The 26,319-nt window shown below is 39.8% G+C and overlaps 2 protein-coding genes across 2 annotated transcripts; both read right to left on the bottom strand.

The window, feature by feature from the left end:
- Positions 1-400: 400 nt before the first annotated feature.
- LOC136275379 (mucin-like protein) lies at positions 401-14,951 on the bottom strand. The gene is made up of 11 exons (XM_066084286.1): positions 14,834-14,951; positions 14,224-14,348; positions 13,509-13,829; positions 12,778-12,970; positions 12,112-12,368; positions 7,468-7,687; positions 4,980-5,231; positions 3,708-3,842; positions 3,409-3,612; positions 2,693-2,944; positions 401-615 (listed from the first exon to the last, which is right to left on the bottom strand). The coding sequence occupies exons 1-11, from the start codon at positions 14,949-14,951 to the stop codon at positions 401-403; spliced, it is 2,292 nt and encodes a 763-aa protein (XP_065940358.1).
- A 5,259-nt stretch (positions 14,952-20,210) lies between these two features.
- On the bottom strand, positions 20,211-26,228 carry LOC136275378 (mucin-2-like; the record flags this gene model as incomplete). Its single annotated transcript, XM_066084285.1, has 7 exons — positions 25,949-26,228; positions 24,343-25,519; positions 21,989-22,051; positions 21,592-21,807; positions 21,092-21,288; positions 20,815-21,007; positions 20,211-20,505 (listed from the first exon to the last, which is right to left on the bottom strand). Coding segments are annotated over exons 1-7 (2,364 nt in total), but the record flags the coding sequence as incomplete, so codon positions are not given.
- Positions 26,229-26,319: the final 91 nt, after the last annotated feature.

The raw sequence follows: 26,319 nt of genomic DNA, 5'->3' as shown, positions 1-26,319 counted from the left end.
ACTTACTCTACAGCATAGGGTGTCATTTCTGCTGGAGTATAGATGTAGGAGAAACTACTTACTCTACAGCATAGGGTGTCATGTCTGGGGGAGTATAAATGAAGGAGAAACTACTTATTCTACAGCATAGGGTGTTATGTCTTGTGGAGTATACATGTAGATGTAGGAGAAACTACTTACTCTACAGCATTGGGTGTCATGTCTGCTGGAGTATAGATGTAAGAGAAACTACTTACTCTACAGCATAGGAAGTCATGTCTGGTGGAGTATAGATGTAGGAGAAACTACTTACTCTACAGCATAGGGTGTCATGTCTGCTGGAGTATAGATGTAAGAGAAACTACTTACTCTACAGCATAGGGTGTCATGTCTGCTGGAGTATAGATGCAGGAAAAACTACTTACTCTACAGCATAGGGTGTCATGTCTGCTGGAGTATAGATGTAGGAGAAGGAGACATTCCCTGGGAGTGTATCAGAAGTAACATTCACAGGACTCAACATAATGATGGTAACATTGTCTCTGTTCACATCATAGGCAAAGGCTGTTATGTTGATGCTCTGGCCAACAACTGTGAACAAGGTTCCAACTCCATCCAGAAAAGGCTTTACATTAGCTGAAATTATACGGAAAATATGATATTTAAAACTAAGAACTCAAGATAGCTACATTGAATTTTTTTTATACTTTCTGATATCAAATTGGAGACCAACAAATAAAATAAAATATAGTCATTTACAGACCCTGAAACGTACTAATACACCAAAAAAGCGTGTGACTTTCGTGCGAGAAACGTTTCGTGTAAACCGTTTAGCGTTTCGTGTAAACCGTTTAGCGTTTCGCGTGAATCGTGAAGCGTTTCGTGTAAACCGTTTAGCGTTTCGGGCAAAGCGTGCAGCGTTTCGGGCAAAGCGTGTAAATCGTTTCGGGCAAAGCGTGCGAGAACCGTGTGAAACGTTTATCAGATTTCATTCGGAACTCTCTGACAATTTAATTGTTTCAAAATAGCGCTCGTATTAAAGATTGGCAAAACTCCTTTGAGATATTCTCGTGAAAAAGAAATGATATACATGTACTTATCTTTTTACAAAATTGAATTAATTTTTAACAAACAAAAGAAAAGTACGCGTATTGAAAGAAGACTAGTTACTGAGACTATTCGGCTGTGTACAACCAGTACACATAACCTCGGACATCGGGTAAGACCTGCACCTGGCTGAACCTGTCAATCAAACTCTGTGTATTTGTTTTCATTGGATGGTCACGCGTCTCGTTTTTTGTCAATAGCCAATAGAAATTTAATGACTGCAAGGTAGTCGGAATCAGTATTTGATGATGAACAATTTCAATGATAGATTATTTAACATTAATTTGAACAAAATTAAATGTAAACATAGGAAGAAAATATTCTGTTCATTTCTATGAAATGCGGGAAGTAAATTCTTCTGAATCCCGATTAAAAATATTTCTACAAGTTATTATTTTAATTATTTAAACACTGATTACGGAAAACAACAAGTAATTAACACACTGAAATTTTCCTAAAAAGTACACATGCAATTAATTATTATGGGAATCTATATGCATGGTACTTAATTCAAATAGATTATGATAGATATATTGTACGCCGTTATGCGGGGCGCCGGTTATGTATACGAATATTAATGAGACAAAAATCTAAATCATTTCTTATTTTTTGTTCTTTCCGAAATCCAAAATAGTAATGACAACTTTCTTTATTGTTTAATCCATTGATTTTTCTCTGTGATGTTATGTACGGAACATTTATTTACGTGAATGATTCCACATAAAAAAAAATTAATCGGTTGTTTTATAGCATTTTTCCAACTTATGTGACTAATTTTATTTTACATAACTTTCAAAATTATCAATGTAAATAATTACAGGTTTATTTACAGTTAGTATTTTTACATCGTATTCTCTGAAACCAATAAAAATATTAATGTGAGAAGAATAAACAAATCCCGCCGAATACTGAAAAACCGATTTCAGTTTGTAATCATACGGATTTTATTTTTGGTATTGAATATTGTGTTAAGGTAAGTTTTTTCTCTGGAATTTTTATTATTAACGGGACTAATAAGAATCATGGATATTTCTTTTGAGCAATAACTATATTTATAGAAGTAATATTTTTGGCTAATTCTGTGAATAAATAATTTTTTGCTTTAAATATAAGTACCAAATTAATTTAATTAATCAATTCAATACTTATGTACATATATGTTTCTAATATCAGTATTTCTATTATTTCGTGTTTTCTTAAAATTAATTCTTACTAACAGAGTCAGGGTAAAAATCCGAGAGGACCCGCATCGATCAGGATAAAAGCGTGTCCAAAGCGTGTGAAAAGCGAGCAAATCGTTTCGTGCGAGAATCGTTTCGTGTAAACCGTTCAGCGTTTCGTGTAAATCGTTTAGCGTTTCGGGCAAAGCGTGCAGCGTTTCGTGTAAACCGTTCAGCGTTTCGTGTGAACCGTTTAGCGAGCGTGTAGCGAGCGTGCAGCGAGCGTGTGGTGTAGTAGTACGTTTCAGGGTCTGGACATGCTTTTTATTATCCTACATGTAGCTCCCATACTTTGTGACTTTTTCAGCATGCAGATAGTACTGCAATGCTAACATGCATATCATTTGCTTAAGCCAGTAAGCTTCGATTTTTCTTCTGGGGCTGACCTGCTAGTCTCTGTTCCTTGAGGACTGTATCATACGCTGTTTTAGTGACATTAGCTATGGCTTCATTTTGTGTGGCAAGAAAATCGTAGATACAGTTTAAATTCTGGGGACCTCCACACACTTCTTGTGCTTGGTTTATCTCTTGCTGGGTAAAATCGTCCATAAATATTGGGGCAAAATCTGTCTGTTGGAAGGAACTGCAATCCATGTCACCTCCATACACAAACAAAGATGCAGCACAATCAATTCTCCCTGAAAGAGTAAGATTTTTATATGTTGACTATATTATCAATTAAGTATAAAAAGGAATTAGATGTTCAACTCCTCTGACTTCTTTCAAAAATTTAATTATGTTTAATTTCTCTAACGAATTAAATTAGTTCAATTCAGTTTTGAGGCTGCAAATCAAAGTTTGTTGACATTGGTCTTATTGAATAATTCTAATGTGATCACATATCAGTATAACTTAATATAACTTTTATGAAAATCCTGTAAACTAGCCTGCTTCAAAATTGAAAGATCAAACCTTTCTTGTCCTTCATAGAAATAGTTTTGAGACTTAAAATTCTAGGTATTTTGCATTGAAACCAGGCCCATTTGGAGCCCCTTTCTGACTCCTGGAAGAGTCTTAATTAAACGTAGTATATAATGCCATTATTGATTTTGGAGTTCTTAGATACATTGAGATGTACAATACTAGTATGTAGCAGTCTTACAAAGCTCTCCAAAGTTGAAATATAGCTCTCGTTCAGTCGTGTTAGAGGGCAGCAGTGTTCCATTGGGCATTTTCAGGTCATCATTCATGTTCCCGTTGATATTTCCCAGAAGTCCTGAGTTGGTTGAGGTGGAAGATAATGAATCTGGTATTCCAGTAGTTAGTTCCAGCATTCCGAGGTTAAGAGACATATCAAAAGTGATGCCTATTATACAAAATATTTTAGTCAATTGAATCATTCTGTAATATAATGCTGCAAAATGAAAGTAAAACTCTCTTCTACTTAATGTTCTCTTTTACCTGATGGGAACAGAATCTTGGCAGAGTTTGTCCCTGTTCTTTTCAGTAACAGTCTACTGGCTACATAGTAGGAGTAAGTATCGCTGGAATAAAATTGACGGGTGATATCCTCTCTATCTGCATAAACAACCAGTCCTGAAGCAAAGAAAATTAACACAGGTAATACCTACGATATTGCTGGTTTTGCCTAATTAATGCAGTTTCAGCGTTGCTTATGAAATCATAATTAAACTTAACGAGGCTGGATCTAATTTGTTCTGCCCTAGATTTTTGAATGAAATTTTTTTTGGAATGGGATTTTGCTTGAAATGTAACAATTTTGCACATTTTTTACATTTTTCTTAAAACTTCTCCCCTATTGATTTCTTTTTCTGTTCTACATATTAAAGTTATTGCTAAAAGGCATCAAATGGTCAAATGAAAAAAAAACTTTTTACCTCCTGGTTTGTTCCAGGGGTCTTATCAAAGTTGTTTTTGTATGGCCAATTTCCCAGTTTGTCAGATAATGGCCATTTTTTATTAGACAAAGACGGAAATGGTGATCTTTATAGTATTATTTAAACATTCAGACATATTTAAGTAATTAAATATAAAACATCACATGTTAAGGGTCATTGATATAAAATACATGGTTACTGTCTTGAAATATATGAATTAAGCTATATTTAGGCGGGTTAAAAAAACGTTACAGAGGGCTAGGCTTGCCGAACCCTTTTCACGTTTTCGACCCGAGCCCAAATATAGCTTATACTTCGAGACATTTATGTTTATTCCACAATATAATATCACTTTTACACATCAAACGAGCTATTTTCAACATATTTTGCTAAATTTGTGCAGTTGAAACGATCACGCCATGGCGTCATCAAAGCAAAAAAGATGACGTCACAATACAAATGAAACGCTGCGCGAAAGCGTGCATACTCATTCTGTACTCGGCCTCGTTAAGTGTACAGTCCATATATATAATTCAACAGCTAAAACCTAATCCAACAGTTCAAATCTTGAGCACTTAACATTGTACTTTGTGTGCAATGTTTAAATTCTCTTGTAAAAAGATGTTCAAATATTTCAGCATGCAATATTTTCAATGAACACTGAAATAAGAAAGAAATGGTAACATAATTGCATAAGCCAGATAATCCTGTTAATGATCGAGTTCTTGTACTTTAAAAACTCAATGGAAATGTTTGTTTAACGTGATGATATATGAAAATTGTATATCTTATTTGCTTTGAACATTACAGTTCTTCTTTGCATATCTGTCTGTACCTGATTTTGCTAGATTGACCTCCACCTGGGCTATTCCTCCATTCTTTTCTTTGACAGCGAACGCTTGGAACACGGTGGCATTAATGGCGGTTCCATTAGCGTTGATGGCCTGTGTTGTACGGGTCTGAATCTCTAGAAGAGTCTCATTAGACCCAGGTTGTGTCATAGTCAGCATCACATATTCTCCCAGTCCATTAAATGTATAGGTAAGACCATCCAATGTTCGTATGTGAGGATCTCCAAAAGATGATCCTAAAGAAGAGTATTTTATAAACAAAAAATCTTTAAAATATTCCCCGTTTAAAAAAAGCTAACTTCAAAATCAAGACTACATAGTTTAAGGCACATGCAACTTATGCGCTCATTTTATACTACATCACCGAAACGTATTAAAATTAGACTATCAAATAAGTGTATTCTGCTGTAAGCTAAATTGGATTAAAAACCGTCAGCGTATTATATTTAGTGAATATTTTGTAGTTAAAGCTGAAATGAAATCATAAAAGCATTTGGTCGCCATATTAGTTTTGATCGCTGCTCTACTGTCACTGGGGTATATATACCGGTCGAGAAAGTTACGGTCGGTTGCCTTCTGATCGAGGCATTCAGGTTGCGCGGACTTCTGAATGCATGAACTACACAATGTAGTAAAATGTTTGTAATATATAATAAAGGAAAAAACAATCAGTAAAATACAAAATATATTTATTCTTTGAAAGAATTTCCAAGGTATCCGTAATAATTTGCACAGATAGTGCTGCCTTACTTCGCATGCACATCGAACACGTGTGTCGTTCATTCAGAATGCATAACGTCTGCATCATTTTTAAAACCCCGGCGGCAGTTCATCCAACACAGTAGCTGAATGATAGTCAATCCAAGAAAGTAACAACGTAACATCGTTTCCATCCGTTCCTACAAAAACGCTCCGTTTCTAAAAATCCATGCGATCATTGACATTGCTCGATCTGCCACAGTGTGTAGTTTGCGCATGTGCGATGTTATATTATACACAGGAAAGGTCTAAATTTATCGAGGATTTTTGAAGTATCTGTGGCTGGATTTCAGTCTGTCTTCTTTCGTCATTCATTGGATATGCCTTGCCAGAGAAGTGGTTGTCATATTATTTTTGTTCCAAACGTGTTTCTACACGTCTTATCGTCCAAGGTAACGTGTTCGGGTGAATGAAATACACGAATGCGGTGAAGCATGAATAGTACTCTCGGCCTTATATAGGGGGTGTGTAGCGATGAGCTTCTGCTCATAGAAATCGACAACTAATATGGCGGTAGTCGGAGATAAAAGGGGAATAATGCATATTTATGAATTCATGTCAGCTTTAAGCGATGATACTGAATGAGGTTGACAATGGTTTTCAAGGGGTGTTAATTTCAACTCTTACCCTCCCAAGCAGGCACTATTCATTTAATTATACCGAATGTCTTAATTTCACTTTACTGCTTTTATTTAGGTATATATGGCGTGAATATTATGGCGAACCGTACGCGCATGTAACAATTCGTTTTATTATACTTTCATGTTAAATACTGAAATCTGATTGGGTTAGACGCAGTTGATAATCCGTTCTATTACCCTCAGCGTTAGCAACACACTTAGCAACGGGTAACACAACGAATTGTTACATGCGTGTAAATTATGCGCATACGGTTCGCCGTAGAATTCACGCCATTTCTATATAAAAGCAATATAAAATTTTTCTAAATTTAAGACAGTCAGTATAATAAAATAAATAGTGCCTGTTTGGGAGGATAATAGTTGAAATTGACACCCCTCGAAAACCATTGTCAACCTCCGCTTTGCGTCGATTGACAATGGTTTCCTTGGGGTGTCAATTTCAACTGTTACACTCCCAAACAGGCACTATTTATATATGATTATACTTTCATGTTAAATACCGAAATCTGATTGGTTTAGACGCAGTTGGTAATCCGTTCTATTACCCTCAGCGTTAGCAACACACTTGGCAACGGGTAACACAACGAATTGTTTCATGCGTGTAAATTATGCGCGTACTGTTCGCCGTAGAATTCACTTCATTTCTATATAAAAGCAGTAAAATTTTCTTTAAAATTAAGACAGTCAGTATAATAAAACAATTAGTGCCTGTTTGTTGAAATTGACACGACACGAAAACCATTGTCAACCTTCGCTTCGCGTCAGTTGACAATGGCTTACTCGGGGTGTCAATTTCAACAATTACCCTCCCAAACAGGCACTATTTAAATAATGTTACCCATTACCAAGGGTCTTGCTTAGCGCCGAGGGTAATAGAACGGATAATCAACTGCCTCTTAACCAATCAGATTTAAGTGTTTAACATGAAAGTATAATAATGAAATATGCAATTGATTTAGTGGAAAACGCCTGCCGCTAAAGAAAGGTTTTCGGTATTTTAACATACATGTATTCACCAAAACACTTATGATACTTTCAAACATGATAAAATGGTTAATTATTTTGATCATACCAGATGTGAGGGCTTGGTAGAGATCACAAGTGTCAGAGTATCTTAGTCTGAGGAATTCACTACAGAGGTTGGAATGGTGACAGCAGTAATCATGAGGCTCCTCATCCAACACATTGGCTTCTCTTGGATTGTGTAGAGGGTTTGATGTGTAAATATAACCAGCACTTGCTCCAGAGCTAATCAGAGTGGCCAGAGTTGAATTTCTTGAATAGCAGCATTTCTGAAACAAACAGTGTTGAAGATATAATGGGATGGGAGAAATAATGAAGGAACAGACTGGGATTCCAACTCAAGCCCTCTTAATCTCTAGTCAGGTGCTCTACCATCTGAGCTATCTATTTCGACCTACTGTGACCATCATTTATCTCCCCTTTACATAATCTTCGCCCTTGAAGATCATCCCAGGCACTTTCCCTTTACTGACAGGAGTTATCTTGTCAGTAGTTTTTACAAGGCACCAAATGTAACGGGATTGGAGAAATAATGACAGATCAAATCGAGATTTCAAGCTGGGCCCCCCTGAAACTCAAGTCAGATGCTCTACCCATTGAGCTGTCTGGCGCAGGTTTTTTTTTTATCCAGTTTGACCGTCAAAAAACCAGAGAGGGCCACAATGCTCATCTGCTCAGCAACAATTTATAACCGTGACCAAGTTACTTTGATGGTCATAATTATATGTTTTGAATAAACTGGAAAATTCTTAAATCTAGCTTGATGTTATATTGAATTGACGGTCTAAAACCTCTAAAATTGAAGATATTTACCAATAGAATTTTCTTTTTGAACAACTCTTAAAAGTTTTGGACTCTAACTGTGCCCTCTTTCCAAATCAAAGAATAATGAAATCGATGTATACTTGAAAGCCAAGATAAAAAAAACAAAATATGCAGACGATATCTTTTATTTTTGATGTTCTCCCCTAATACTTGATGGTATTCTAAGAGAATTAGACTTCTTTGAAAAAAAAATCTGGTCTTAAAATCAATTTCCAAAAAACACAAATGGTTAAAAAAAATTGGAAAATAATTTGTAATATTTTTTGTGGGGATGCAACATGCATAAAATAAAGAAAACCCCTATAATACAAGATTATAAATATGGAGGGCTAAAAATGATTGATTTCCCAGCTTTTATCATTAGCCTAAAATCCAGCTGGATAAAAAGATTAATTAATTCTAATGCAAAAAAGGTAAAACTTTAAGAAACAACTATAGAAATTGAAATATCAGATTTATGGAAAAGAGGATTAGATTTTACTTTTGAAATGATTAGAAAAATACCAAATTTATTTTGGAAAGAAGTGTTACCTAGCTGGGCAGAAGTAATAAAATCAAGAAGTAAGCCAACTTAAAAACAATTTAATACCGAACTATTATGGGACAACCCAAACATTCTCATAGGAAATTCCTCAGTATTTAAAAAAATATATTTTGGAGTAGGGTTTACGCTAATTAGTGATCTGTTTGACTGTAATAGGAATTTTCTTAGCTTATACATATCAAATGACATGAAAGTGAATACAAATTTTATTGAATACGCAGGTTTAAAAAAAAAGCAATAAAAACACATAGAAAATACAGATATGAGCAAAGAACATGGACCCAAAATTCCAAACTCTATTTATCTTTTTTTTATAGAGATACAAAAGGATGTAAGGAAATGTATAACATTTTAATTGAAAATAAAAGAGATGAGATGGAGAGATCTTGGAGAAAATTCCACCGATTTAGAATGGAATAGAATCTACTGTCTCTGCTTTAAAGATGTTCAAGAAAGTAAACTCATCTGGCTCCAATATAAAATTTTACATAGAATTACACCTACAAATTATTATCTGCACACGTTGAAATTCATTGATTCTCCCTTACGTAGGTAGCTTCTATCGATCATCTTTTTAAAGTATGTTTTTATGTAAAAGAACTATGGTGTGATATTGTGGAATGGTTTTTAAATGAATTTGATATTTCCATAGTTTTTGATCGGAAATCTGTTTAATTTGGTAAAATTCTAAATCCAAGCATTTAAAAACTGTACAATTTTATGTCAATGGTTCTTAAATGGTATATTTTTGCAACCAAATATAACAAAAATCCATACCTTAGTTTTAAATTAGTAAAACAAATAATAAAAAACAGGATTCTGCTTGAAAAATATGTTATTGAAAAACTGTAGATACTCAGATTATGAAAACCACTGGCAAACAGATTGTGAGAACTTACAACAAGTTTTATGACATCTGTGGTTGCTTAAACTATTCCTTTTTTTAACTATATTGATTTGTGAACATCTACAGGAATACTACTTTATAAAGATAATAGACTCGAATTGTCGGTCTTTAATACCGAGAAATCGGAAGAATACCGTCTTTTATTTTATATTTTTTAAACATCATTGGTACTTGAAGATTACCAATTTTTTTATTTTCTCTCAGTTAAGCTTCGCTAATTAATAATCCCGGAAAAAAACCTAGATTTTTTGGATTTTACAATCTTGCGCTTGCGCAATACATTCACGCTAACGGGATTTCCGCAATACCACATCTGCATGAATAAACTCAGAAAAGATAATACAAATACGGGTAAATTTTCATTGGACGTTTGCTATATATTCCGTTCATATATATATTAATAATTTCTTATGAGAGAAAGTATAAAATAACAAATAGACATTTCAACTAAGTACTTACTCTTGTCTTCGTGATGACAAAAAATATTTGATTACATGAAAAAAAAAAAAAAAGTTGCATTATGTTAATTTATAATATACGTCCCTGGTCCTACGGACCCAGTTTTACAAAGAAATTACGTGAACGTTGGTGAAAAGGTGTTGAATTCTTCCATTCTATGGATTAAAATTTTTAGTTGAAAGTTATTTGCAATCTCAAAAAGGTTTGTTGTGATGAATTTGACTGTTATTTTCAAGCCAACTTCATTGACTTTCTCCAAAATCGTTCTGGAGCGATCCTTCAATTTTCTGCTATATTACGGGTATAAGGGAGGCATTCTAACTATGGTGAGGGCCTTTCCCGACACACAGATTATTCAAACTAAGAAAAGTGTAGTGAAATTAAGGTACTTCACTACACCGAGACTTATACTTTTTAAGACACTACGTCACAAGATGGCGATTTAAATGTTATGTTAAACTGTTTGTATCAATCGATTCAGATGTATATCGTCATAGCTCAGTGGTTAAAGTATCAGGCTTGTGAACCGCAGGTAATGAGTTCGAATCCACCTGGGGCTTTTGTTCATGTTTACTGAATGACATTTTTGAAAATATCATTTTTTATCTAAAATTGTACATTTTCTCGCCTCTTTGATATATATAATTCTTATCCATCATTCTTTCTATCATAATCAAGTAAATTTCTGCTGATTTGAGAAACTATTTCAAGGTGTAGTGAGATTATTCAAACTAAGAAAAGTGTAGTGAAATTAATAGCATTATTGTAGGCTTATAGCTTTGTTATGTAAATGTCAATAATACGGTGTGTCGATGTACCTATTTCGTAAATGTCCGATATGCAATGTTAATCCGTGCACGCATCGGTCAAAGTCTAGTATATTTTGATACATGTAACCCGCCCCCCCCCCTTTTTCTTTTGTATTTTTTTCTTCTTCTTAACTGTCCTTTTTCTCTTTTTATCTACTGCTATTATTTATTATTTTTTTTGGCAAGAAAAACATGTTTTTACACTATATGGATAATTCATTTTCTTTTAGATTAATAAGATATTACAATATGTAGAATCTTGAAATGTATGAAATATGTCTGAAATATGTGTGAATGTGGAATTATGTGTAAACAAAAAAAAAAAAATATTAAAAAAAAAAGAACCCAAACAAAAACAAAGATGACATAGATTTAAAAAGGAGGGTTTCAGTCATATTTTGCTCTGTTTTTAAGTGATTTTCACCAGAAAATACATCCAAAAATGAAATCGTAGCTTTGTGCCCAAGAGTAGCAAACGAAATTAAAAAATAAATAAAATAAAATAAGAATTAAGCTATAAATAATTTTATCTTCTTTATAGCTTTTTTAATGGTAATGTTGATGTCATAATAAAGTAAAACCTTCCATATTTTTCTTCAAACTTAGCTAAAGGAACCAATTTGTTCTAATGTATTACCCCCAACACGCTATTTTCACAGTCACAGCTGTCACGGTGAAAGTCACATTATAAATTCAACATGCTTTTTCACATAAAATACATTGCGTATCTTTAATGAAATTTTAACAACTTTTGAATACAAAAGAAAAGAAACTTACGGTCCTTTCTTTTTAAAAAATAATTGATAAAATGATCTAAAGCTTTCAAACTCTGCTAAATGTAAAGTTAAGGTCAAAGGAAAGGTCAAGGTAGTCAATACACAGTTTTGCTTAATTAAATTATGATGAAAGAAAAAAAAATGACTAGGCATAAAAAGATAATATCTAGATCTTTGTAGTTTTGGTTAAACTGCTCTATGCACCTGCTCAGACGCATCCGAACAATAAATAATTAATATGCGATTGCTTTACAACAAGATCTTTACTTGCGAAGAAAAATGTAGTTGGCAACATTTTAAAAATATGATTTATGGCAGCATAAATATTACATAAACAGTATGACTACTCATTTTAAACAAACAAATTAATTACCCGTGTTCCAGAAACTCCAGTGGGAGGAAATTCACTAACATAACAGTTTGGTTGACGGGGGTATGGTACAAATCGACCATCTTTTTGTATTCTGTCTTCACTGCATGGACAATTGGTTAATTTTGTGTTTGCCAATGTAACTGCCAGATACTCTGGGTTTCCATAGCTTTGGATCCAGGTGTAACATTTTTCAGCGTAGTTGATGAAATCGTTCATGGTATCCATCTTGTAAATCCAAATGCCTGGCTTACCTCCCCCTGAAAGACGTTAAGTATAGTAGTTAAAAATTATTTAAAAAATGCTCAGTACACATATCTCCACCTTATTACAGTTCGTCCGTCAGTCTATCAAAATATAATCAAAATCTAGCTGCTAAGATACAGAAATCAAAATTTTGGTCAGTTTCAAACACTACACTAGGTTACCGTTAATGGATCAAAATTTCAATACCGATAACACATAATAAACTAAGGAGTCCACAGGTCAACCAGTTAGTATAGACAATGTTCATTTAATTAAATCAAAATCTAACCACCATTAAAAGGTAAAGGTGATAGTAATTTAAATTAGATTTGATTTAACTTAGTTTGCAAGTAATGCAAAAGTTTCTATATTTCAAACATATGAATATTTTATCTACAACCAAAACTCTCCAAAGTAACTTACTGTTATAGCCATTGTTAAACACCTCATCGAGCATGTTGTTGGTCAGAGAGGCTGGATGGCTGTAGAAATCACTGGACCCACACTTGTATCCCAGCAGGGCTGATTTTGGGGGGAGCCAGCCCATTTGTTTAAAGAGGAAAGCTGTGAAGGTGGTCACTCCATCGCTGACAATCAGCAACTGGAAACTGGCCCTCTGTTAACAATATCATTTGTAACTTAAATAACAATTAATTATTAAATTTAGAGACATCCATACAAAAATAAAATAAAAACCTCTTTGTTTAATATTTGTTAAGAAAATCAACTGTAATATATATTATGACCAGTATTTTATAAAGACATGGAAAAGTCCATTAAAACATTTATGGATACTATTGGCTTAAATGATTTCATCCATATCCGACTTTAGAATATATCTATCCATATTATTTCCCAAAAGACCACATCTTAGCAACATTTTTATTAAAAAATTTTAATGCTAATTGAATAGAAAAGTTAATAGTTAGATTTTTTCCATGTTGAAAAACATGCAGATATAAAACAAATGAATGCACCAAGGCAAACAACCATTCATTGATGTTTTTTCTCAAATCTCAACATTGTGTGTTTTTGGGATTGTTTATAATTCGGGAAGTGAGAACCAATAATTGACTGTGGCACATCATCACAGATTTGTATTTGTATTTACATGCAATCAATACTATCTGACTTATCCTTAATCTGTTCTTTACCTGAGAGGAATAGACAGAAGCAGGAGCTGGACGGACATTTTCCCATGTGACAACTAAAGCTGTATTGGGACTAAAACTTGAAGCCACCATTGAATCTTTGTAATTTTGAACAATGAGAGTTTGGGCTTCATAGAGAACAGACGAATTGGCAGAAAATTGGTTGTAGAAATGATACCAAACACGCGAGTCTGCCGTCATGTCAATGTCTGACCAAAAGGGAGCAACTATTTTGTCTGGCAGTGATCCTGGCTGAACAGAGAATTGCTGTGGACGACCGCTATTGAAGTAGCTATCAAACGTCACGTAACCATTCGTATAGATCTGAAAAATAAATACGTAATTAATTAAAACTAATCTTTGGATAAAATATGGTAACCGTTATAAACGTTAACTTAATCTAGCATACAACCACACAACTTAAAGAAATTAATATATATTTCAGCTTGTATTAGAATATATCCATATTAACAGGTTAAATGATAAAGTTAAAGTTTCCCTGATGAATCCTTGGTGCTAACATAATTAAAGACTTTCCATCGAGTACCGCAGAATTAACCGGCAAAAGCGATTGTAGATATTATTTATCACAAAATATTTGTTTCAGAGAGAGTTGCAAATATTGAGATGTTGGTCATTAAACATTGCAAAACTTCTATCATCTACATCAAATTTCACAGAATCTAATATCTATTACAAATTTAAACTTAACACATACATAAACACTATGAAATAGTGATGATCCACAAGTAATTCCAACTGGATTATCAACAATTGCTAGCAGCAAGTCATCCCCACTTAAACCTTCGATATCACCAGCTTCTTCCCCGTATGAAAGGAAGTCTATTGGAAACAAAAAAAATCAAGTGAATAGAGTTCCAGTAAAAAGAACTTCAATGAAAAAAAATTATGTGAAAAGACTACTTTCAAAAGAAATGTAAAAAAAGGTTTACCAATATACTTTAAAATTAGCTTAAGAATTACCAAAAATAGCTTACTTTCATTTCGAACACTGATTGTGGTGGAGATAAGTACAGTTGTAGTGGTGATGATTTCTGTTGCCGTGGTAGAAGGAACCTCGGTTGTTGTACTGGATGGAGTACTGGTAGAAGTGCTGCTACTCTCCGTACTTGTACTTGCAGTGCTGCTCAGTGTTGTTGATGAAGTACTTGGGGCTTCAGTTGTGCTTGTGCTCGTTGGCAAAGCTGTGGTTGTAGACGTACTTGTCGAAGTCGTCTCTGGAGTACTTGTTGTAGATGTAGTCGTTTCCGTTGTTGAGGTAGTGGTGGCCTCAGTTGTGGTGCTTGTACTCGTTGGGGGTTGTGTACTTGTTGATGTTGTGCTACTTTCAGTTGTTGTAGATGGAACCTGAGTGGTGGTTGTCGTTGAAGGCGTGGTGATGCTTGTAGAAACTGTTGTACTTTCTGGGGTTGTGGTAGTAGTCATTTGTTCGGTTGTGGTAGAAGGAGCCTCAGTTGTTGTACTGGATGGAGTACTAGTAGAAGTGCTGCTACTCTCCGTACTTGTACTTGCAGTGCTGCTCAGTGTTGTTGATGAAGTAGTTGGGGCTTCAGTTGTGCTTGTGCTCGTTGGCAAAGCTGTGGTTGTAGACGTACTTGTCGAAGTCGTCTCTGGAGTACTTGTTGTAGATGTAGTCGTTTCCGTTGTTGAGGTAGTGGTGGCCTCAGTTGTGGTGCTTGTACTCGTTGGGGGTTGTGTACTTGTTGATGTTGTGCTACTTTCAGTTGTTGTAGATGGAACCTGAGTGGTGGTTGTCGTTGAAGGCGTGGTGGTGCTTGTAGAAGCTGTTGTACTTTCTGGGGTTGTGGTAGTAGTCATTTGTTCGGTTGTGGTAGAAGGAGCCTCAGTTGTTATACTGGATGGAGTACTAGTAGAAGTGCTGCTACTCTCCGTACTTGTACTTGCAGTGCTGCTCAGTGTTGTTGATGAAGTAGTTGGGGCTTCAGTTGTGCTTGTGCTCGTTGGCAAAGCTGTGGTTGTAGACGTACTTGTGGAAGTCGTCTCTGGAGTAGTTGTTGTAGTTGTAGTCGTTTCCGTTGTTGAGGTAGTGGTGGCCTCAGTTGTGGTGCTTGTACTCGTTGGGGGTTGTGTACTTGTTGATGTTGTGCTACTTTCAGTTGTTGTAGATGGAACCTGAGTGGTGGTTGTCGTTGAAGGCGTGGTGGTGCTTGTAGAAGCTGTTGTACTTTCTGGGGTTGTGGTAGTAGTCATTTGTTCGGTTGTGGTAGAAGGAGCCTCAGTTGTTATACTGGATGGAGTACTAGTAGAAGTGCTGCTACTCTCCGTACTTGTACTTGCAGTGCTGCTCAGTGTTGTTGATGAAGTAGTTGGGGCTTCAGTTGTGCTTGTGCTCGTTGGCAAAGCTGTGGTTGTAGACGTACTTGTCGAAGTCGTCTCTGGAGTAGTTGTTGTAGTTGTAGTCGTTTCCGTTGTTGAGGTAGTGGTGGCCTCAGTTGTGGTGCTTGTACTCGTTGGGGGTTGTGTACTTGTTGATGTTGTGCTACTTTCAGTTGTTGTAGATGGAACCTGAGTGGTGGTTGTCGTTGAAGGCGTGGTGGTGCTTGTAGAAGCTGTTGTATTTTCTGGGGTTGTGGTAGTACTCATTTGTTCTGCTAAAGTAGAAGGAGCCTCAGTTGTTGTACTGGATGGAGTACTAGTAGAAGTGCTGCTACTCTCCGTACTTGTACTTGCAGTGCTGCTCAGAGTTGTTGATGAAGTAGTTGGGGCTTCAGTTGTGCTTGTGCTCGTTGGCAAAGCTGTGGTTGTAGACGTACTTGTCGAAGTCGTCTCTGGAGTAGTTGTAGTCGTTTCCGTTGTTGAGGTAGTGGTGGCCTCAGTTGTGGTGCTTGTACTCGTTGGGGGTTGTGTACTTGTTAATGTTGTGCTACTTTCAGTTGTTGTAGATGGAACCTGAGTGGTGGTTGTCGTTGAAGGCGTGGTGGTGCTTGTAGAAACTGTTGTACTTTCTGGGATTGTGGTAGTACTCATTTGTTCGGTTGTGGTAGAAGGAGCCTCAGTTGTTGTACTGGATGGAGTACTAGTAGAAGTGCTGCTACTCTCCGTACTTGTACTTGCAGTGCTGCTCAGTGTTGTTGATGAAGTAGTTGGGGCTTCAGTTGTGCTTGTGCTCGTTGGCAAAGCTGTCGTTGTAGACGTACTTGTGGAAGTCGTCTCTGGAGTACTTGTAGTTGTAGTCGTTTCCGTTGTTGAGGTAGTGGTGGCCTCAGTTGTGGTGCTTGTACTCGTTGGGGGTTGTGTACTTGTTGATGTTGTGCTACTTTCAGTTGTTGTAGATGGAACCTGAGTGGTGGTTGTCGTTGAAGGCGTGGTGGTGCTTGTAGAAGCTGTTGTACTCTCTAGGGTTGTGGTAGTACTCATTTGTTCTGCTAAAGTAGAAGGAGCCTCAGTTGTTGTACTGGATGGAGTACTAGTAGAAGTGCTGCTACTCTCCGTACTTGTACTTGCAGTGCTGCTCAGTGTTGTTGATGAAGTAGTTGGGGCTTCAGTTGTGCTTGTGCTCGTTGGCAAAGCTGTGGTTGTAGACGTACTTGTCGAAGTCGTCTCTGGAGTACTTGTTGTAGATGTAGTCGTTTCCGTTGTTGAGGTAGTGGTGGCCTCAGTTGTGGTGCTTGTACTCGTTGGGGGTTGTGTACTTGTTGATGTTGTGCTACTTTCAGTTGTTGTAGATGGAACCTGAGTGGTGGTTGTCGTTGAAGGCGTGGTGGTGCTGGTAGAAGCTGTTGTACTTTCTGGGGTTGTGGTAGTACTCATTTGTTCGGTTGTGGTAGAAGGAGCCTCAGTTGTTATACTGGACGGAGTACTAGTAGAAGTGCTGCTACTCTCCGTACTTGTACTTGCAGTGCTGCTCAGTGTTGTTGATGAAGTAGTTGGGGCTTCAGTTGTGCTTGTGCTCGTTGGCAAAGCTGTGGTTGTAGACGTACTTGTCGAAGTCGTCTCTGGAGTACTTGTTGTAGTTGTAGTCGTTTCCGTTGTTGAGGTAGTGGTGGCCTCAGTTGTGGTGCTTGTACTCGTTGGGGGTGGTGTACTTGTTGATGTTGTGCTACTTTCAGTTGTTGTAGATGGAACCTGAGTGGTGGTTGTCGTTGAAGGCGTGGTGGTGCTTGTAGAAACTGTTGTACTTTCTGGGGTTGTGGTAGTACTCATTTGTTCGGTTGTGGTAGAAGGAGCCACAGTTGTTGTACTGGATGGAGTACTAGTAGAAGTGCTGCTACTCTCCGTACTTGTACTTGCAGTGCTGCTCAGTGTTGTTGATGAAGTAGTTGGGGCTTCAGTTGTGCTTGTGCTCGTTGGCAAAGCTGTGGTTGTAGACGTACTTGTCGAAGTCGTCTCTGGAGTACTTGTTGTAGTTGTAGTCGTTTCCGTTGTTGAGGTAGTAGTGGCGTCAGTTGTGGTGCTTGTACTCGTTGGGGGTTGTGTACTTGTTGATGTTGTGCTACTTTCAGTTGTTGTAGATGGAACCTGAGTGGTGGTTGTCGTTGAAGGCGTGGTGGTGCTTGTAGAAGCTGTTGTATTTTCTGGGGTTGTGGTAGTACTCGATTGTTCTGCTAAAGTAGAAGGAGCCTCAGTTGTTGTACTGGATGGAGTACTAGTAGAAGTGCTGCTACTCTCCGTACTTGTACTTGCAGTGCTGCTCAGTGTTGTTGATGAAGTAGTTGGGGCTTCAGTTGTGCTTGTGCTCGTTGGCAAAGCTGTGGTTGTAGACGTACTTGTCGAAGTCGTCTCTGGAGTAGTTGTAGTCGTTTCCGTTGTTGAGGTAGTGGTGGCCTCAGTTGTGGTGCTTGTACTCGTTGGGGGTTGTGTACTTGTTAATGTTGTGCTACTTTCAGTTGTTGTAGATGGAACCTGAGTGGTGGTTGTCGTTGAAGGCGTGGTGGTGCTTGTAGAAACTGTTGTACTTTCTGGGGTTGTGGTAGTACTCATTTGTTCGGTTGTGGTAGAAGGAGCCTCAGTTGTTGTACTGGATGGAGTACTAGTAGAAGTGCTGCTACTCTCCGTACTTGTACTTGCAGTGCTGCTCAGTGTTGTTGATGAAGTAGTTGGGGCTTCAGTTGTGCTTGTGCTCGTTGGCAAAGCTGTGGTTGTAGACGTACTTGTCGAAGTCGTCTCTGGAGTACTTGTTGTAGTTGTAGTCGTTTCCGTTGTTGAGGTAGTGGTGGCCTCAGTTGTGGTGCTTGTACTCGTTGGGGGTTGTGTACTTGTTGATGTTGTGCTACTTTCAGTTGTTGTAGATGGAACCTGAGTGGTGGTTGTCGTTGAAGGCGTGGTGGTGCTTGTAGAAGCTGTTGTACTCTCTAGGGTTGTGGTAGTACTCATTTGTTCTGCTAAAGTAGAAGGAGCCTCAGTTGTTGTACTGGATGGAGTACTAGTAGAAGTGCTGCTACTCTCCGTACTTGTACTTGCAGTGCTGCTCAGTGTTGTTGATGAAGTAGTTGGGGCTTCAGTTGTGCTTGTGCTCGTTGGCAAAGCTGTGGTTGTAGACGTACTTGTCGAAGTCGTCTCTGGAGTAGTTGTAGTTGTTTCCGTTGTTGAGGTAGCGGTGGCCTCAGTTGTGGTGCTTGTACTCGTTGGGGGTTGTGTACTTGTTAATGTTGTGCTACTTTCAGTTGTTGTAGATGGAACCTGAGTGGTGGTTGTCGTTGAAGGCGTGGTGGTGCTTGTAGAAACTGTTGTACTTTCTGGGGTTGTGGTAGTACTCATTTGTTCGGTTGTGGTAGAAGGAGCCTCAGTTGTTGTACTGGATGGAGTACTAGTAGAAGTGCTGCTACTCTCCGTACTTGTACTTGCAGTGCTGCTCAGTGTTGTTGATGAAGTAGTTGGGGCTTCAGTTGTGCTTGTGCTCGTTGGCAAAGCTGTGGTTGTAGACGTACTTGTCGAAGTCGTCTCTGGAGTACTTGTTGTAGTTGTAGTCGTTTCCGTTGTTGAGGTAGTGGTGGCCTCAGTTGTGGTGCTTGTACTCGTTGGGGGTTGTGTACTTGTTGATGTTGTGCTACTTTCAGTTGTTGTAGATGGAACCTGAGTGGTGGTTGTCGTTGAAGGCGTGGTGGTGCTTGTAGAAGCTGTTGTACTCTCTAGGGTTGTGGTAGTACTCATTTGTTCTGCTAAAGTAGAAGGAGCCTCAGTTGTTGTACTGGATGGAGTACTAGTAGAAGTGCTGCTACTCTCCGTACTTGTACTTGCAGTGCTGCTCAGTGTTGTTGATGAAGTAGTTGGGGCTTCAGTTGTGCTTGTGCTCGTTGGCAAAGCTGTGGTTGTAGACGTACTTGTCGAAGTCGTCTCTGGAGTAGTTGTAGTCGTTTCCGTTGTTGACTTGTTCACTTGTTCTGCTAAAGTAGAAGGAGCCTCAGTTGTTGTACTGGATGGAGTACTAGTAGAAGTGCTGCTACTCTCAGTACTTGTACTTGCAGTGCTGCTCAGTGTTGTTGATGAAGTAGTTGGGGCTTCAGTTGTGCTTGTGCTCGTTGGCAAAGCTGTGGTTGTAGACGTACTTGTCGAAGTCGTCTCTGGAGTACTTGTTGTAGTTGTAGTCGTTTCCGTTGTTGAGGTAGTGGTGGCCTCAGTTGTGATGCTTGTACTCGTTGGGGGTTGTGTACTTGTTGATGTTGTGCTACTTTCAGTTGTTGTAGATGGAACCTGAGTGGTGGTTGTCGTTGAAGGCGTGGTGGTGCTTGTAGAAGCTGTTGTACTTTCTGGGGTTGTGGTAGTACTCATTTGTTCGGTTGTGGTAGAAGGAGCCTCAGTTGTTGTACTGGATAGAGTACTAGTAGAAGTGCTGCTACTCTCCGTACTTGTACTTGCAGTGCTGCTCAGTGTTGTTGATGAAGTAGTTGGGGCTTCAGTTGTGCTTGTGCTCGTTGGCAAAGCTGTGGTTGTAGACGTACTTGTCGAAGTCGTCTCTGGAATAGTTGCTGTAGTTGTAGTCGTTTCCGTTGTTGATGTAGTGGTGGCCTCAGTTGTGGTGCTTGTACTCGTTGGGGGATGTGTACTTGTTAATGTTGTGCTACTTTCAGTTGTTGTAGATGGAACCTGAGTGGTGGTTGTCGTTGAAGGCGTGGTGGTGCTGGTAGAAGCTGTTGTACTTTCTGGGGTTGTGGTAGTACTCATTTGTTCGGTTGTGGTAGAAGGAGCCTCAGTTGTTGTACTGGATGGAGTACTAGTAGAAGTGCTGCTACTCTCCGTACTTGTACTTGCAGTGCTGCTCAGTGTTGTTGATGAAGTAGTTGGGGCTTCAGTTGTGCTTGTGCTCGTTGGCAAAGCTGTGGTTGTAGACGTACTTGTCGAAGTCGTCTCTGGAGTACTTGTTGTAGTTGTAGTCGTTTCCGTTGTTGAGGTAGTGGTGGCCTCAGTTGTGGTGCTTGTACTCGTTGGGGGTTGTGTACTTGTTGATGTTGTGCTACTTTCAGTTGTTGTAGATGGAACCTGAGTGGTGGTTGTCGTTGAAGGCGTGGTGGTGCTTGTAGAAGCTGTTGTATTTTCTGGGGTTGTGGTAGTACTCATTTGTTCTGCTAAAGTAGAAGGAGCCTCAGTTGTTGTACTGGATGGAGTACTAGTAGAAGTGCTGCTACTCTCCGTACTTGTACTTGCAGTGCTGCTCAGTGTTGTTGATGAAGTAGTTGGGGCTTCAGTTGTGCTTGTGCTCGTTGGCAAAGCTGTGGTTGTAGACGTACTTGTCGAAGTCGTCTCTGGAGTAGTTGTAGTCGTTTCCGTTGTTGAGGTAGTGGTGGCCTCAGTTGTGGTGCTTGTACTCGTTGGGGGTTGTGTACTTGTTAATGTTGTGCTACTTTCAGTTGTTGTAGATGGAACCTGAGTGGTGGTTGTCGTTGAAGGCGTGGTGGTGCTTGTAGAAACTGTTGTACTTTCTGGGGTTGTGGTAGTACTCATTTGTTCGGTTGTGGTAGAAGGAGCCTCAGTTGTTGTACTGGATGGAGTACTAGTAGAAGTGCTGCTACTCTCCGTACTTGTACTTGCAGTGCTGCTCAGTGTTGTTGATGAAGTAGTTGGGGCTTCAGTTGTGCTTGTGCTCGTTGGCAAAGCTGTGGTTGTAGACGTACTTGTGGAAGTCGTCTCTGGAGTACTTGTTGTAGTTGTAGTCGTTTCCGTTGTTGAGGTAGTGGTGGCCTCAGTTGTGGTGCTTGTACTCGTTGGGGGTTGTGTACTTGTTGATGTTGTGCTACTTTCAGTTGTTGTAGATGGAACCTGAGTGGTGGTTGTCGTTGAAGGCGTGGTGGTGCTTGTAGAAGCTGTTGTACTCTCTAGGGTTGTGGTAGTACTCATTTGTTCTGCTAAAGTAGAAGGAGCCTCAGTTGTTGTACTGGATGGAGTACTAGTAGAAGTGCTGCTACTCTCCGTACTTGTACTTGCAGTGCTGCTCAGTGTTGTTGATGAAGTAGTTGGGGCTTCAGTTGTGCTTGTGCTCGTTGGCAAAGCTGTGGTTGTAGACGTACTTGTCGAAGTCGTCTCTGGAGTAGTTGTAGTCGTTTCCGTTGTTGACTTGTTCACTTGTTCTGCTAAAGTAGAAGGAGCCTCAGTTGTTGTACTGGATGGAGTACTAGTAGAAGTGCTGCTACTCTCAGTACTTGTACTTGCAGTGCTGCTCAGTGTTGTTGATGAAGTAGTTGGGGCTTCAGTTGTGCTTGTGCTCGTTGGCAAAGCTGTGGTTGTAGACGTACTTGTCGAAGTCGTCTCTGGAGTACTTGTTGTAGTTGTAGTCGTTTCCGTTGTTGAGGTAGTGGTGGCCTCAGTTGTGGTGCTTGTACTCGTTGGGGGTTGTGTACTTGTTAATGTTGTGCTACTTTCAGTTGTTGTAGATGGAACCTGAGTGGTGGTTGTCGTTGAAGGCGTGGTGGTGCTTGTACAAACTGTTGTACTTTCTGGGGTTGTGGTAGTACTCATTTGTTCGGTTGTGGTAGAAGGAGCCTCAGTTGTTGTACTGGATGGAGTACTTGTAGAGGTGCTGCTACTCTCCGTACTTGTATTTGCAGTGCTGCTCAGTGTTGTTGATGACGTAGTTGGGGCTTCAGTTGTGCTTGTGCTCGTTGGCAAAGCTGTGGTTGTAGACGTACTTGTCGAAGTCGTCTCTGGAGTAGTTGTAGTCGTTTCCGTTGTTGAGGTAGTGGTGGCCTCAGTTGTGATGCTTGTACTCGTTGGGGGTTGTGTACTTGTTGATGTTGTGCTACTTTCAGTTGTTGTAGATGGAACCTGAGTGGTGGTTGTCGTTGAAGGCGTGGTGGTGCTTGTAGAAGCTGTTGTACTTTCTGGGGTTGTGGTAGTACTCATTTGTTCGGTTGTGGTAGAAGGAGCCTCAGTTGTTGTACTGGATAGAGTACTAGTAGAAGTGCTGCTACTCTCCGTACTTGTACTTGCAGTGCTGCTCAGTGTTGTTGATGAAGTAGTTGGGGCTTCAGTTGTGCTTGTGCTCGTTGGCAAAGCTGTGGTTGTAGACGTACTTGTCGAAGTCGTCTCTGGAATAGTTGCTGTAGTTGTAGTCGTTTCCGTTGTTGATGTAGTGGTGGCCTCAGTTGTGGTGCTTGTACTCGTTGGGGGATGTGTACTTGTTAATGTTGTGCTACTTTCAGTTGTTGTAGATGGAACCTGAGTGGTGGTTGTCGTTGAAGGCGTGGTGGTGCTGGTAGAAGCTGTTGTACTTTCTGGGGTTGTGGTAGTACTCATTTGTTCGGTTGTGGTAGAAGGAGCCTCAGTTGTTGTACTGGATGGAGTACTAGTAGAAGTGCTGCTACTCTCCGTACTTGTACTTGCAGTGCTGCTCAGTGTTGTTGATGAAGTAGTTGGGGCTTCAGTTGTGCTTGTGCTCGTTGGCAAAGCTGTGGTTGTAGACGTACTTGTCGAAGTCGTCTCTGGAGTAGTTGTAGTCGTTTCCGTTGTTGAGGTAGTGGTGGCCTCAGTTGTGATGCTTGTACTCGTTGGGGGTTGTGTACTTGTTGATGTTGTGCTACTTTCAGTTGTTGTAGATGGAACCTGAGTGGTGGTTGTCGTTGAAGGCGTGGTGGTGCTTGTAGAAGCTGTTGTAATTTCTGGGGTTGTGGTAGTACTCATTTGTTCGGTTGTGGTAGAAGGAGCCTCAGTTGTTGTACTGGATAGAGTACTAGTAGAAGTGCTGCTACTCTCCGTACTTGTACTTGCAGTGCTGCTCAGTGTTGTTGATGAAGTAGTTGGGGCTTCAGTTGTGCTTGTGCTCGTTGGCAAAGCTGTGGTTGTAGACGTACTTGTCGAAGTCGTCTCTGGAATAGTTGCTGTAGTTGTAGTCGTTTCCGTTGTTGATGTAGTGGTGGCCTCAGTTGTGGTGCTTGTACTCGTTGGGGGATGTGTACTTGTTAATGTTGTGCTACTTTCAGTTGTTGTAGATGGAACCTGAGTGGTGGTTGTCGTTGAAGGCGTGGTGGTGCTGGTAGAAGCTGTTGTACTTTCTGGGGTTGTGGTAGTACTCATTTGTTCGGTTGTGGTAGAAGGAGCCTCAGTTGTTGTACTGGATGGAGTACTAGTAGAAGTGCTGCTACTCTCCGTACTTGTACTTGCAGTGCTGCTCAGTGTTGTTGATGAAGTAGTTGGGGCTTCAGTTGTGCTTGTGCTCGTTGGCAAAGCTGTGGTTGTAGACGTACTTGTCGAAGTCGTCTCTGGAGTACTTGTTGTAGTTGTAGTCGTTTCCGTTGTTGAGGTAGTGGTGGCCTCAGTTGTGGTGCTTGTACTCGTTGGGGGTTGTGTACTTGTTGATGTTGTGCTACTTTCAGTTGTTGTAGATGGAACCTGAGTGGTGGTTGTCGTTGAAGGCGTGGTGGTGCTTGTAGAAGCTGTTGTATTTTCTGGGGTTGTGGTAGTACTCATTTGTTCTGCTAAAGTAGAAGGAGCCTCAGTTGTTGTACTGGATGGAGTACTAGTAGAAGTGCTGCTACTCTCCGTACTTGTACTTGCAGTGCTGCTCAGTGTTGTTGATGAAGTAGTTGGGGCTTCAGTTGTGCTTGTGCTCGTTGGCAAAGCTGTGGTTGTAGACGTACTTGTCGAAGTCGTCTCTGGAGTAGTTGTAGTCGTTTCCGTTGTTGAGGTAGTGGTGGCCTCAGTTGTGGTGCTTGTACTCGTTGGGGGTTGTGTACTTGTTAATGTTGTGCTACTTTCAGTTGTTGTAGATGGAACCTGAGTGGTGGTTGTCGTTGAAGGCGTGGTGGTGCTTGTAGAAACTGTTGTACTTTCTGGGGTTGTGGTAGTACTCATTTGTTCGGTTGTGGTAGAAGGAGCCTCAGTTGTTGTACTGGATGGAGTACTAGTAGAAGTGCTGCTACTCTCCGTACTTGTACTTGCAGTGCTGCTCAGTGTTGTTGATGAAGTAGTTGGGGCTTCAGTTGTGCTTGTGCTCGTTGGCAAAGCTGTGGTTGTAGACGTACTTGTGGAAGTCGTCTCTGGAGTACTTGTTGTAGTTGTAGTCGTTTCCGTTGTTGAGGTAGTGGTGGCCTCAGTTGTGGTGCTTGTACTCGTTGGGGGTTGTGTACTTGTTGATGTTGTGCTACTTTCAGTTGTTGTAGATGGAACCTGAGTGGTGGTTGTCGTTGAAGGCGTGGTGGTGCTTGTAGAAGCTGTTGTACTCTCTAGGGTTGTGGTAGTACTCATTTGTTCTGCTAAAGTAGAAGGAGCCTCAGTTGTTGTACTGGATGGAGTACTAGTAGAAGTGCTGCTACTCTCCGTACTTGTACTTGCAGTGCTGCTCAGTGTTGTTGATGAAGTAGTTGGGGCTTCAGTTGTGCTTGTGCTCGTTGGCAAAGCTGTGGTTGTAGACGTACTTGTCGAAGTCGTCTCTGGAGTACTTGTTGTAGTTGTAGTCGTTTCCGTTGTTGAGGTAGTGGTGGCCTCAGTTGTGGTGCTTGTACTCGTTGGGGGTTGTGTACTTGTTGATGTTGTGCTACTTTCAGTTGTTGTAGATGGAACCTGAGTGGTGGTTGTCGTTGAAGGCGTGGTGGTGCTTGTAGAAGCTGTTGTACTCTCTAGGGTTGTGGTAGTACTCATTTGTTCTGCTAAAGTAGAAGGAGCCTCAGTTGTTGTACTGGATGGAGTACTAGTAGAAGTGCTGCTACTCTCCGTACTTGTACTTGCAGTGCTGCTCAGTGTTGTTGATGAAGTAGTTGGGGCTTCAGTTGTGCTTGTGCTCGTTGGCAAAGCTGTGGTTGTAGACGTACTTGTCGAAGTCGTCTCTGGAGTAGTTGTAGTTGTTTCCGTTGTTGACTTGTTCACTTGTTCTGCTAAAGTAGAAGGAGCCTCAGTTGTTGTACTGGATGGAGTACTAGTAGAAGTGCTGCTACTCTCCGTACTTGTACTTGCAGTGCTGCTCAGTGTTGTTGATGAAGTAGTTGGGGCTTCAGTTGTGCTTGTGCTCGTTGGCAAAGCTGTGGTTGTAGACGTACTTGTGGAAGTCGTCTCTGGAGTACTTGTTGTAGTTGTAGTCGTTTCCGTTGTTGAGGTAGTGGTGGCCTCAGTTGTGGTGCTTGTACTCGTTGGGGGTTGTGTACTTGTTAATGTTGTGCTACTTTCAGTTGTTGTAGATGGAACCTGAGTGGTGGTTGTCGTTGAAGGCGTGGTGGTGCTTGTAGAAACTGTTGTACTTTCTGGGGTTGTGGTAGTACTCATTTGTTCGGTTGTGGTAGAAGGAGCCTCAGTTGTTGTACTGGATGGAGTACTAGTAGAAGTGCTGCTACTCTCCGTACTTGTACTTGCAGTGCTGCTCAGTGTTGTTGATGAAGTAGTTGGGGCTTCAGTTGTGCTTGTGCTCGTTGGC

Source organism: Magallana gigas, chromosome 5 (assembly GCF_963853765.1).
Source record: "Magallana gigas chromosome 5, xbMagGiga1.1, whole genome shotgun sequence".
Classification (NCBI taxonomy): domain Eukaryota; kingdom Metazoa; phylum Mollusca; class Bivalvia; order Ostreida; family Ostreidae; genus Magallana; species Magallana gigas.
This window is presented reverse-complemented; position numbering and strand designations above follow the sequence as displayed.

Bases quoted from the DNA above. Each gene is read 5' to 3' on its own strand.
- LOC136275379 (XM_066084286.1), bottom strand. From the start codon at position 14,951: ATGACTACTACCACAACCCCAGAAAGTACAACAGTTTCTACAAGCATC. The intron at 12,971-13,508 runs GTAAAGAACAGA...TATTGTTAACAG, and splicing joins CTTCTGTCTATTCCTCTCAG to AGGGCCAGTTTCCAGTTGCT. The intron at 3,843-4,979 runs GTACAGACAGAT...TCTTTGCTTCAG, and splicing joins GGTCAATCTAGCAAAATCAG to GACTGGTTGTTTATGCAGAT.